Source organism: Lagopus leucura, unplaced genomic scaffold, assembly GCF_019238085.1.
Source record: "Lagopus leucura isolate 7727_CA_CO unplaced genomic scaffold, USGS_WTPT01 Super-Scaffold_100004, whole genome shotgun sequence".
Classification (NCBI taxonomy): Eukaryota; Metazoa; Chordata; class Aves; order Galliformes; family Phasianidae; genus Lagopus; species Lagopus leucura.
In genome coordinates, this window is record NW_024962264.1 from 58,503,153 (window position 1) to 58,515,588 (window position 12,436).

Below are 12,436 nucleotides of genomic sequence, written 5' to 3' on the forward strand. Positions count from 1 at the left end.
AAAAATGTTTCTTCTACAGAGTCTGTGAGAGAACCAGAAAAACAGGGCATTTCCATAGCTCTCATAGAAAGAGGAAACGTAAATCCATTTTTCTCACCTTTTCTGGATCACGTCTTGTTCGTGGCAAGCCTAAGCCCTGTCCAAGCTCAGATCAGCACAGAGCATACCAAGAAAATCAATGCCAAGCCATATGCAACTTAGGTGAAACTGGAGCGTTTCTTATTGGTTTTCTACTACAGATAAAGATGATGGCAATCAACTACTAAAGATATTGGGAGAAAGCTAATTTAAGTCTCCCTTGGCCAAAATTGAGACAGCTGCAAGATAAATGGTAAAGTATATTTTTTTACAGCAAACTCTTATTTAATTAAGACAGATTTAATTAAGAAAGATTAGATCATGCTATGCTATGGTATGCATACGCAGAAATTTATACTTATATGTCCCTTGTTATCTAAGGTGTTTCCTTCTTTCACATGATGCCAACCTAAAAGACAATTTCTCATGAGTTTCTCCACCCAAAATTTTTCATCATTGAGCAACAGTACCAGAAAGCAGAGGAAGACGCTTATCCATCAATTAATTTCCTTTATTTCACAAGCTTTGAATTCAGAAATAGAACCACGACTAGTAGATCTTGATACGGTAGAGTAAGTAAAAATGCATGTGATTACAAAGGAAAAACTTTGTACAAAAAACTTTAAAAATCCGACGGCAACTTGAATTATCTGTAAGTACCAAAAAACTCATGCAGAAGGAGAGCACTACTGCCCAGGAGGAGAAATCCCTGCAGGGGTGGCAATGGCATTGGTTTGTATAAAGTATGGCGCGGTCTAAAATGGAAACAATGAAGACACAGACTTGGAACGTACTGAGTGGGTACAGACAGGTGCTACGGAGACCATTTGTCATTTGTCCTGATGATTTTCTGTGTCTGAGAGAAGTGCTTCTTGGGTTTATAATAAATTAAAGATAAAACAGAAGCTGCCTATACTACTCTACTGCATACTTTCAAGATGGCCGTTTTCTTCATAAGTGTTTTTAGTGGTGGTTATCAAATACAGACATTAATCTTGGCATTGCGTCTAGTCAATTGTTGGCAACGTGTTCTATAGGGACTCACTCACAGAATGCAACTTGCATAAATAACTCAGTAACATGCATTAACTATTCTAATACAGCAAAAGGGTGCAAAGGAACCATCATTCAGTTACGAGACAAAGCTAAAGCCTGTGGTCACTAAAGGGGCAATGGAAGCACCATGCTTTAAGGTGACTATGGCATGAAAGCACAATTGTGAGTCAAGTAGTTCCAAGCAAACACACCACACTATTATCACCTCTTTCTATACAAATTACAAAAAAAAAACAAAAAACAAAAAAAAAAACAAAAACAAAACAAAAACAAAACAAAAAATAAAAACCCAAAAAAAGACATTTCGTTTTTTATTTCCATTAGTACCAAGTAAAACTGTGGGTTCAGTAACACAGATACATGATCCTTCCTCCTCGTGTTTTTGTCCATCACCATTTTTCAGCCAAGACTGGTAATATTAGAACGACCACCAGGAGGTGCCACGATGCGATGTCCAGTGCGGCGGGGGTTGTTGTCATCTATCTGAGCTCCTGCAACAAGAGGAACACAGAAAACAAGGCTATGAGAAGGGCAAAATCAAATCATCAGCAGTGATGTTTTACATGACATACCAGCTGTGCTTCCCTCACATCACCATCAGCTGGTTTCTCCTGAGCCAGGCCCCTGCCTGAAGTGCTAAAGAGACCTTCAAAGGTGCCCGTGCCCAGCTTCAATCATCTTCAATAAGAAATGCAGGCATAAATGTTTGGGATCAGACTGAGCATAGATGCTCATCCTACATTGGAAATTGTCTTCTGCTGATCTGAGAAAGAATCCAGGCAGTGATGACCACCTGGATTCCCTTCACCAGATCAGATCCTGACAGAAAATATTGCTCTTTTATTAGGAAAGAAAATCATGAATGTGCAGAATGGCCTTTTGAAACCTGCCTCACTCGTTTCAAATGCCTGTCCCTGCAGGGTCCATGGGTTAACAGCACAGTAAATCTGATGTTAGTGCACATGAAAGGGAGCACTGATCTGATGTAAACTCATTCCCACTGCAAACTGCATTTTAAAATGCTGGACGATTAAGTTTGTGACAGCAAGCTTTCTGCTATGCTAAATACTGTGTGAACACACTCAGCTTCTTAAAGGCAAAATAAGATTACTAAAAAATTGTCAGATCATTTTAAATGCTATTATAGTCTCTGGCTCAGTCACACGTGAGGTGCCTGACTGGAATCAAACTTGCTCCACTAGGTGCCATGATAATACACAGGTCCAGCAGCAGACTCAGAAACCACAGCTTCACATGCTTTTCAAAATCCTCTCGTTACTTTTTATTGTTACAGGTCAAACTTTTAAGCTTGCTTTTTTTTTTTTTTCTTTATATAGATATACATATTTCTGTATGCTCAACATGGGCCCAAGTGTACAGGGAAAAATACATTCCAACTCACTGGAAGGGCTTTTAAAATACTTACTCTCCTTAGGCTTTCTTCTACAAGTTTTAATTTCTAAAAAGAGGATTTGTCAGGAATGAAAATGCCACCATCTCTCCCAGTGGGGGAGAAAATCCTGTGTCTTTCCTAACAACATCATAAAGAGCCACTTATTTACCAATTGGGCTGCAGACTTTTGAAGGATAGCAATTTGACACGCCTGTAATTATCTTCAAATGACAAGAATTATTTCCAACAACCCCAAAGGATGATTTTCCAGTCTATTTCTTATGCACCATGGAAAATATTTTGGGCACCAAGAGTGAAGAGACATGGAAAAGTATAATCTGCATATTAACAGATACTGCACATGGTTTGGAGACCGTGGGCAAGGACAACTGAGATTCCCACATCTAACAGCTTCTGTCAGTACTCTAAGAAGGACATCGGAGGTGTCTGAGCCATGTGAATCACACCAGGCCCACATGCCACTGACCACCAATGGGCCACACTCACATCAACCACAGACCTCTGCATGGTGTCAGGTAAATAATACAGGCTGCAGCAGAAAAGTATTTTAAATTACAAACATTCTGAATATTTGGTAATTTGTTAAATATTCCTAAGGAAAGAATGCATATGAACATTTTATATATGTTCCTGTTACATATATGTATTTTTTTTCATACTGGATTAAAGAGGTAATTATTGTAATTGAAATTAATCACCAATAATCCATACTCAAGGCTTTAAAGGCATTTCTAATGAGTTGGGTTGACTTACCTGATAAGCTAAAATTAGACTGATGGAGGTTTCTGATTGGTGGGGGCTGGTTTTTGGCAGGGGAGGATTTAGTTGAGGGTGCAGGAGTTGCATATTTTGGCGTAGCAGGGATTTCATACACAGGCCCATCATACATTCCTCTGGAGACTCCTTGCAGTCCTCCCACCTAAAGCAGGAGCAGAATAAAACCAGACACTGAATGCTCTGATAATGCTCCCTAATGACACCCGTACTGACACACAGAGGCCACTGGGCACAGTGGGGTCTCTGCATCTTGGCCTATGGTTCTTATGAGGAATATGAGAAAAGAGAATCATAAGAGTTTCACTGGCCTTACAAAGACAGAAATCTAGGAAATGTATGTTTAAGAAAACAGCTCCAATTTTCAGGAAGAGTCTCTAGCCACTGGATTTCAGAATGCAAAGTTCATCTGAAGGATTAGAAATCTAAGGCTTATATGATCATTGTTTCAGAATCATTTTCCCAGTGGTTTAAAAGTGGAATTTAAATGCCATGTAGGAAAGCCACACTGCTCACAGGAGTCTGTTCTAGCTCTTACAGAAAGCAATGCTTTTTCCTTGTTTTGGGGAATTCAGCATCAGGCTCAGAAGAACCTTGCAAGCTGAGCCAACATTAATGCCCAGAAGGAAGCAGCTGCTCACAGCAGTGAATCTACTTTCCAGGGCTCCACAAAGGCAGGGATTTGTACTGCTATCCCTATTCCAGGAGGTCTTCCCTGTGCCAGTTAGAGCTCTGCAGGCCCTTCTGTGATGTGTTCATCTATCTTCTCTTGTGCAGTGATATAGCTACAGAAGCTAATGGTGGCTGATACGACCATCACTGAGTTTTTCAAAATGTTTTCAATTAATAAAATTTGATAGTGAGAAAAGAAACACCGATATGGGATTGCTCTCACTTCCTCTCCACAGGCAGCAGAGGGAGCTGGAAGTGCAAAAATGTCAGTGCCTCACTTGGTTCCTCCGCATACCCTTCCCAACGTATCTATAATCAAATGTCTTTCCCAAATCCAGTCCCATTGCTAGATGCAAGCCACTTCGCCCAGTTACTTTTGTGCAAATCTCTGCTATGAAACACTATACTTGTTTTGGAAGTGTAGTTTTCACTATTTAAATAAAACAACATCGTCACTCTGCAGTGCACTCCCATCTGCTAAACCCTTGAAAGGCAAATGTGAAGAAAAGGCCCACATCATCTAACTCAATAATGTAAAAAAGAAAATTTACCACTTGGTATTTTGCAAAACTCTTATGTAAATACATTTTATTTTTACGGTGTGTTTTCTCCTTAGAAGAGCAGACTTTCTGTCTTTCATAGCTTGACACAATTTGCATAAAAATGCTGGAAGATTCATCAACCAGCTTGTAGGTTTAATTTCAGCAGTGGTTATCCTTGCAGGGAATGGCACACATTTAGTTGAAGAAAATAAATCTTTTAGTAATTTTTGTCTTGTTACCTGTTCTCTCAAAGTAATTTTATCACCCACTGGCAAAATTTGGCATCAAATTCCAAAGAATCCCTAAATGTTGCCAAGACAGGCCAAGCCCTAGTCTTAATCTTAGTTATTTCCCAAGCTTTTATTTAAACACGAGAGAAAAGCTTTCTGAGCTGTAAATGCTGCTAAAACTCAGTTCAGCAAATGCATCAACAGCAGTTTACAGATGCCAAACATAAAGAGGATGTCTGACTTTTCTTCTCTGCAACGTGGCTGTACATTATGCAAAGATTAATATCAATTTTAAATTCTTAATTTTCTTCTGGCTAACTCTTCTCCCAAAGAATCATTATCTCTTTGCTGACATCCATCTAGAAGTAACTTGTATCACTGTTCCCTTCAGAAGATGGCACAGCTGGGCATAAGACAGTTACTCCAATAGGCCTTTACACGCTCTACTCAGTGAAGAGCACAGTGTTAAGTGGTATCAGTTGCAAAGGAGCCAGCTTTTTGGTCATGTTTTGAACAAGTCATACACACTCCATCTAATATGGGCTCATACTAGAACAATATAATATGTGATTCCAAGAGGATGTGGCTTGGAAGAAGATTAAATAATATCCGACATTACCTTATTCCTGATTTTGATGCGCTGGTAAAGATATTCAGGGAAGGGTTTGCGAGGGATGAAACGGCCCATTCCTTTATTTACGTGCAGGTTCCCATCTTCATACACTATCTTCCCTTGGCTTATGACCACTAGCGGGGCACCATGGCACTCCATTCCTTCAAAGATGTTGTACTCAACAGCCTGAGGATGAACAGTACATTCACTGCAAGTTTGGTAAAACACCTCCTTCACTCAGTAACTAATAAACCACATTTGTAGTCATATTTTTAAGCAACTGCCGTTAACAGGCATATAAAAATGCTGCTTTAAGGAAAAGCAATGCATTTCTGAATTAAATAATTTAAAAGCATGTATCCGATCCACCTCTCCTGGATATGTTGCTTACTTTCCATCAGGACTTTATCTGCTATTTTTTGAGGACTTTCCCTGTTTATCTAGAACCTCTAGAAATGCAATAACCTCACTAAGAAGGAAAATTCTGGCTCAGCTGTCAGATACCCACAAGACGTGGTCCCACCATGTACGTGCTATGACTATGTAAGGCAATTTCAGATGCCCAGCACAGAAAGCTTCAGACTTGCAGAAAGAACTGAGATTTCAGAGCCAGCACGTGTATTTCTGTCTGAAAAAGCCCAGAAAGGACCAGGAAAGCTTGAAGCTAAACAGGAATGACTGCCGAAGGGCAGGTGATCATTATTTTTTCAAAAATATTGAGAGAGAAAGAAATAAAAACAGAATCACCTGCATTTACTTTTTAAAGGTTTTCAAAGGTTTATGCTTTTTTATATATAAACCACCTCACTGCATTTACAGTTAAATTTATATAAGGATTTCCCAGTACAAAAGACCACAGCACTGATGATACAAATTTGAGATAAACACAGAAGATCTGCTGTGAAGTGAAGGTGAGTTACTGTTGTACTCTGTGCTAAGGACAGCAAAGTACATATCAAAGCTTTGCAATTAAGTGAGCCATGAAACTGTTAGTATTTCATCATCTATAATACAAGAAGGTATTGTTGATTTAAACGTGCATTTCACAACACCGGCTGCTTTTCATGTAAGCAAAAAAAAGTGAGCTGGTTTCAAACATAATCACAGCTTTATTAAGCTCAGCTGCAGACCTGCTACTTCACGCTGATTTACAAGATCAAGTACGAAAAAATAGTGCAACTGTATATTCAGAGAGAAAATAAATCCTTCCTGATCCCAGCGCTTCCAATGCAAGATTCATTACCTTCATTTTCAGAACTACACATTTCAGATAGGGAGTAGGCAGCTGCCCCACTCCTCTACATTTCACGTGTTTCCTCACATGAAATGGGATCAACATTTGAAAAGTGACAGAGACATTTCTTTTTTGTTGTTTGCTGTCTTTCTCAGCTTACCGATTTATGGCTTTTGGCTGTTATAGTCTTCACCTTATCAGGGTCCCAAATAACAACATCAGCATCTGATCCAACAGCAATCCGGCCTTTTCTTGGATACAGGTTGAAGATTTTGGCAGCATTGGTGCTGGTGACAGCTACAAATTGGCTTTCATCCATCTTACCTGTGGCCTAAAAACAACGTGACATCAGCAAAGCATTTATAAGATAGAGACTGAGTATTCAGAGTGCTGAATGGAAAAAAAAGAAAAACCAACAACATTCTGATGCCGTGGATACCATCCAGTTTCTCAGCTATCTGAGATCCCTTTCCCTAAGCACCGATGCCTGTGTGCTTTTTCACAAGTCCTAGTAATTTCCAATTAAGCATTTTAGTGAATGTAGAACTGAGATACATACATGTAGGTATTACAAGAGTAACTAAAAGATCAAGTATAAAATATGATCAGATTCCTTTAGAAATACTTTTTGCAAATTAACTCTATTCTCCTGTATGTATTCTCAAATCTGCAAATCAAAGCAATACAACTGCAATTACAAAGCTCTTGCCTGGAGACATGTCACCACCCATTGAACCTTTTATACTGTTAGTGATGGCTTAGTAGCAGCTGCACGCTGCAGTTTCTTTTGAGTTTGCAGTAGAGTATTTTGAGGTCTTCCCTGGCAACAAACAAATAAACATGTATTTACTGCCTGATAAATCATGAGATGTATAAGCTACTTAGTAGTCCAGAAATGAATATTGCCACCTGTAAGCGTCATCTCGCAACCCCTGTGGCAGCTCTTTCCTACTGTAGGAGTAACAAAATGAAAATATCACTGTCTGGTTGCATTTTGCTTGTTTTTTTAATATATGAAGATATCTGAAGCTGCTTCTGTGCTTGCAGTCACAAAAGTGGTCCCTGCAGACAGTGGTTATGAAATATCATCTGGGTGAAATGCTCACAAAAGTATCGTAAATACCAGCAGTTTACAGTCTGTAATACACATCTGAGTGCAGTGCAGGGCAAAGTAATAAGCCTGTGTATTATTGTATAATACTGTGTATTATAAGTATGTGTATGGGTGTGGAAGTGAAGACAGACAATGGAGGGAGAATATCATTACTTATTAGGATCCACGGAACCATCAAAAAAATGCTAACATACACCGGCACTCCACAGCAAAATATGCCAGCATGAATTACATGCAACGTTCTCCTTCAGAGCACTTTATGGTTTAGCCTCAGGCTCTGCTGCCATCCAGTTGTAATTTCTGAAAAGCAATGAGACACTTCCCAAATTCAAACAATCCATTCATTTCATTTACATGAGGTCTACTTCACAATCATTGAACTGTTCTACACGCCATGTGATCGTACATCTATGAGAAGCATCCACTCTGACACAACTGAAGAAATTACACACTGCAGTCTGTGAAGCCTCAGGTCGAGTAAAACACTGGCACTGCATGTCAGAAGTGATACACAGACCTGAGTTTATAAAACTGGAGCAGATTTCTGAAACAAACAATTCATCTCATAGTTGCTCCCTCTGGGAATTCTCACTAATATATTAAAAAGTCACTGAAATACTGATGAGGAGTCTCCTGCCTTGCAAAATTCAGCCAACAGTCAATTTCTTGTCATAAAAGTAATTACTTACTACAGCCTTGTCCCAGACAACAGTCATTCTCTCCTCAATTCCATTGACCCCTTCAGGAATCATAGTGAAGTTGTCCTTTCCAATGGCTTTCTGGGCAGTGCTGTAAGGGCAATGTCCACTTCCCGTCACCTGCAGGTCCCCACTGTGGAGTTAACACACAGAAGGTTTAGACCAGTCACCAAGGCTACCTTTGTCTCAGACTAGCTCAAATGGACTTTTCAAGCCGACCCACTGGAGGTACAGGCTCTAAGTCACATCAGCAGCCTTTCCATGTTGGCTACAGATCACTGAAGAGCCAACAGCAGTTTTGACATCTCCACATCTCCCTGAAACACCCCGAGTTCCCATAGATTCCAGCCTCCTTGGGTCTAGGGCTGCTATTAACAGAGATCAGGCACAAACACAAACCCAGACAAAGGATTATTGTTAAGATTAAGGAAATGATCAGGAGCTTCCATGAAATGTCTGCCGTACTCAAATTCATAACCACGTTCAGAAATAACAGCATGTTTTGCAGCACAAAAGCTTGTTTCCTGCATTTCTCCCCAGCACATACACTCTATTGCAATTTTTACACAAGTGTTCCTTGACCTTCCAAACAGGCCTTCCAATACAGGACAATGAAAATAAAAAGGAGGAATATTTTTCACCACACTGTCTTTTAATTAAACAAAAAAGGGGATAATGCAAGTGAAATGTACTCTGGATTTACCTAACTTATAGGCCTTACACAGGGAAACGCAGGGAGTGAAACACAGAAAGAGCTACCAAAAAAATGATTGTATTTGAATATATTTTTTCACCTTAGAAAAAAATTGTTGCAAAGATCAAAACTGGAACACTACTATTTTGGGGAATAAGAAGGAAAAGTGTAATTAATATATAGTATTTTGCAAATATAGGAAAAAAAAATAGGCTCTTCAGTATCTGCAGGAACGCTTACAGTAGTCAAGCAAGTTGAAACAAACTGCAATTTCTCCTGTCACTGCAGAAGGGTGACATCCTAGCAGCCTGTCATTCTTTCTAATTGACAAATTCCAGCTCTGAAACATCTGAACAATTCTGGTCCACTACTTTAGGTATCTGCAAGCTAACATGCAACCAAGTACAGAAGAAAAAAGTCACACATCAGCAACTTTCTGCAATTTTCTGGGCTGCCAACCCTAATGATTGCTGACAGTTGGAGAAGACTCTTTGGCCTCTGTTCTGGTTCTTCACCATGCTCAGATCCAGCCATTCATTTCTGTTATAAGCCAAACCTATGTTTTTCATGGTGAAATAGCAATGTGTTAGCTATTTCGAATTATTAATGAGTATATTAATGAATACTAATCCGTAGGAATGTATTAAAGAGTAATAATCCATAGGATTAAGCCAAATCCATCAGGAAAACATTAATTTATTCTAACACAGCAATAAAGACATAAGATTGTATGCCACTTCTTCTTTCTTGTTACACTCCTACTGCTTAGGTGTACACCACTGCCAAGTGTGGGGCGAGCATCTGATGAACAACTGAGATGAAGGGATCACCACAGAAAACATCTCAAAAAAGTGGTGGGAATTAACAGCCAACATCAGTGCCTCTTTAAACACCACACCATACCTCATGGCATTTTTTTTCCACTGTAAACAAGGTTTTGGGGGCAGATTGACATCTTCAATGTAGTGCTGAGATCTCACATCTCTAGCTTGAGAAGAGATGGGCCTCTCAAGGCAGCAATAATGCAGTAGTACACCATGGAAGATGAAAGCTACCTGAGGTGCATGTGGCCACATATGAAAAAAGAACCAAATCTGCAAGCCCGATGAGACAGACCCTAAATTTTCGTACTTCCAACTCTTTAGTAAAAAGTCAACAGATTCTGTGGTAATCAGCATGAGCAGCATGCTTGCAGAATATGAATATTGTTGAGTATTCTTTAATGGATGTAAAATATTTATCTCCTGATGAACAGTGAAATAGAAACATGAAATGTTATGATTACCATCATCCTTGCATAAAATTCCCCACAAATGCAGAGCAGAGGGATAATACATACAGCTCTTTTTTTAGTTTCATAGTATAGATTTAAAGTATTAAAGCCAAAAGCAGGCTAAGCTGCTGTCATTTAAGATCTAGGACTCTAAGCCTGTAAGAAAAAAAAAGGCATTTTGCATGCTTGGAGCATAATGAAAACTCTCCCTCCTCCATTTGTCTTTCTGATATTAGGGTAAATGTCATTATTTGGATTCCAGGTCTAAAAATTCTCTTGCTATTTCAGCCGATCTGTTTTGATCCACATATTATTTGAGGACTCTCTTTTCTGAAAACGTACAGCTGCATCTGACAGAAAAAAGGACCAAGCATTCTGATACACATGTACATGTATGCTTGCTAAGAGCTTTACCCTCACACAATGAGCTTCATTCCTTACACTGCTGTTAGTGACAAGTCAGACAAGAAAAGCCATTTTTCCTTCTTGTCCTTATTTTACGGAACAGAAAACTCAATAATGGAAAATTAGGCCACAAGGCCTTCAGAGCAGAACAAATGCTTGCACATTCCTACCAGAAATGCGTGCAACTCAGAGCTCAAATACACATTCATTAACAGTGCAGTGAATGCAGCACCATTATAGTAGCTGAAATCTAGATTTGTTGAGCACACAGTCTGACCTGCAATGTGCAAGCAGAGATGTATGCAAGGAAAGGAACCTCCCTCCACCCGAAGCAAAGCTCTGCTTAACCTGAGTTACACACCACAGGGCTTTTGTAACACTGGCCCCATTGCCATTGCTCCATGCAGCCAGTTAGTCATGTTGAAAACTAATCTAAGGAGGAAATGTTTTCTGAAGACCAATAGGCCACATTTAGGGTTAAAATTGTACTGTGCTGTGTAAAGCAGAGAGATTCTCAGAAAGGGGAGGCAAAAGGTGAGACAAGTGTCACCACCAAAGTGCTTCCACCATGGGAAATAAGGGTTTCAGTGGCTGAGCTCCTAATATCAGCAACACCAGCAATTCACCCTGGGGGATCTACAGCTGAACTTCCTTATGTAAGAAGACCCACAGTTGGCTACAGGCAGCACTTTCAGGGATGGATTTACAGTCTGTGTTACTGGCAAGACGTTCCTGATATCTTCTACATGAAGAAGACACTTGTCTCTAAACTGTCCACACTGCTTTCCCCTCCTTACTGATAATTATCCCCTTGCCAACCTGAAGACAGCAAATCCACAGCCCTGTTGTCTCGTGATGCTTTCAGTCACTAGCCTGTCTCCACCTGAATCCCCAACAGTCTTCTTTGTAAACCATTCTGGTCACTTTCTCATGCCTGACATACATTCTCTATACATATCACTTAACTTCCAGCCTCAGGACTCTGGAATTTATAAAAACATAAGGCATGCTATACTGTTTGTTTAGCTGTACAAGTAGGAACCACTTAAAAAGCAGAAAGAAAAAGAATTCCTGAATAACCAGACATCTTATCTCAAATATGCAACCCAGAAACTGGAGGGTCCAGGTCTGTTTATCAGTCCAACAGCCCCAGCACACGTTCACAGATAGTTTTCCACCCTCCCTTCTCTGCTGTGTCATGCATGGCACTGGTTTTAAAGAAACTGAGTTGATCTCTGGATGCTTTATTCCACGTGGCATTTGCACTTGATTTGATTTGATTTTTTGCACCAGTCAGTTAAAAAAAATGAAGGTCTTACCATGCTAAAAGTGAATTTAAGTGATCTGGAGTGGTAGGATCAGGGCTCAGAGGTGGTGAGGTCACAAAAGCTGCAGCCTTGGCCCAGTTTTTGCTCCAGTAATGTGTCCCATCTGTCCCCAAGCTGGCAGTGATCGGCTCTCCAAAAACAAGGGGACCTTGGGGAAAGCAAGGATATACAGGAACTGATTACAATCCACTCTCTTTCCAGCACATTGCAGATCTTGCTGCATGCTGCCATGTATAATTTATGCATTGCTACATGGTCAGTGTAGCCCCCAGAAAATAAAGCAGCCTTGGCTTTGTCTGCACAATAAAAAA

General features: G+C 39.9%; 1 protein-coding gene across 2 annotated transcripts in view; it reads right to left on the minus strand.

The window, feature by feature from the left end:
* Positions 1-571: 571 nt before the first annotated feature.
* The window catches only part of CRMP1 (collapsin response mediator protein 1), a 43,271-nt gene continuing 31,406 nt past the window's right edge, over positions 572-12,436 (minus strand). For both annotated transcript variants that reach the window (XM_042870815.1, XM_042870817.1), the window contains exons 9-14: positions 12,117-12,273; positions 8,417-8,558; positions 6,774-6,944; positions 5,386-5,565; positions 3,302-3,467; positions 572-1,625 (exon numbers count right to left, since the gene is read on the minus strand). In XM_042870815.1, the coding sequence (XP_042726749.1) occupies positions 1,534-1,625; positions 3,302-3,467; positions 5,386-5,565; positions 6,774-6,944; positions 8,417-8,558; positions 12,117-12,273 (908 nt within the window). In that variant the 3' untranslated portion in view covers positions 572-1,533. The remainder of the gene's footprint in view (positions 1,626-3,301; positions 3,468-5,385; positions 5,566-6,773; positions 6,945-8,416; positions 8,559-12,116; positions 12,274-12,436) is intronic.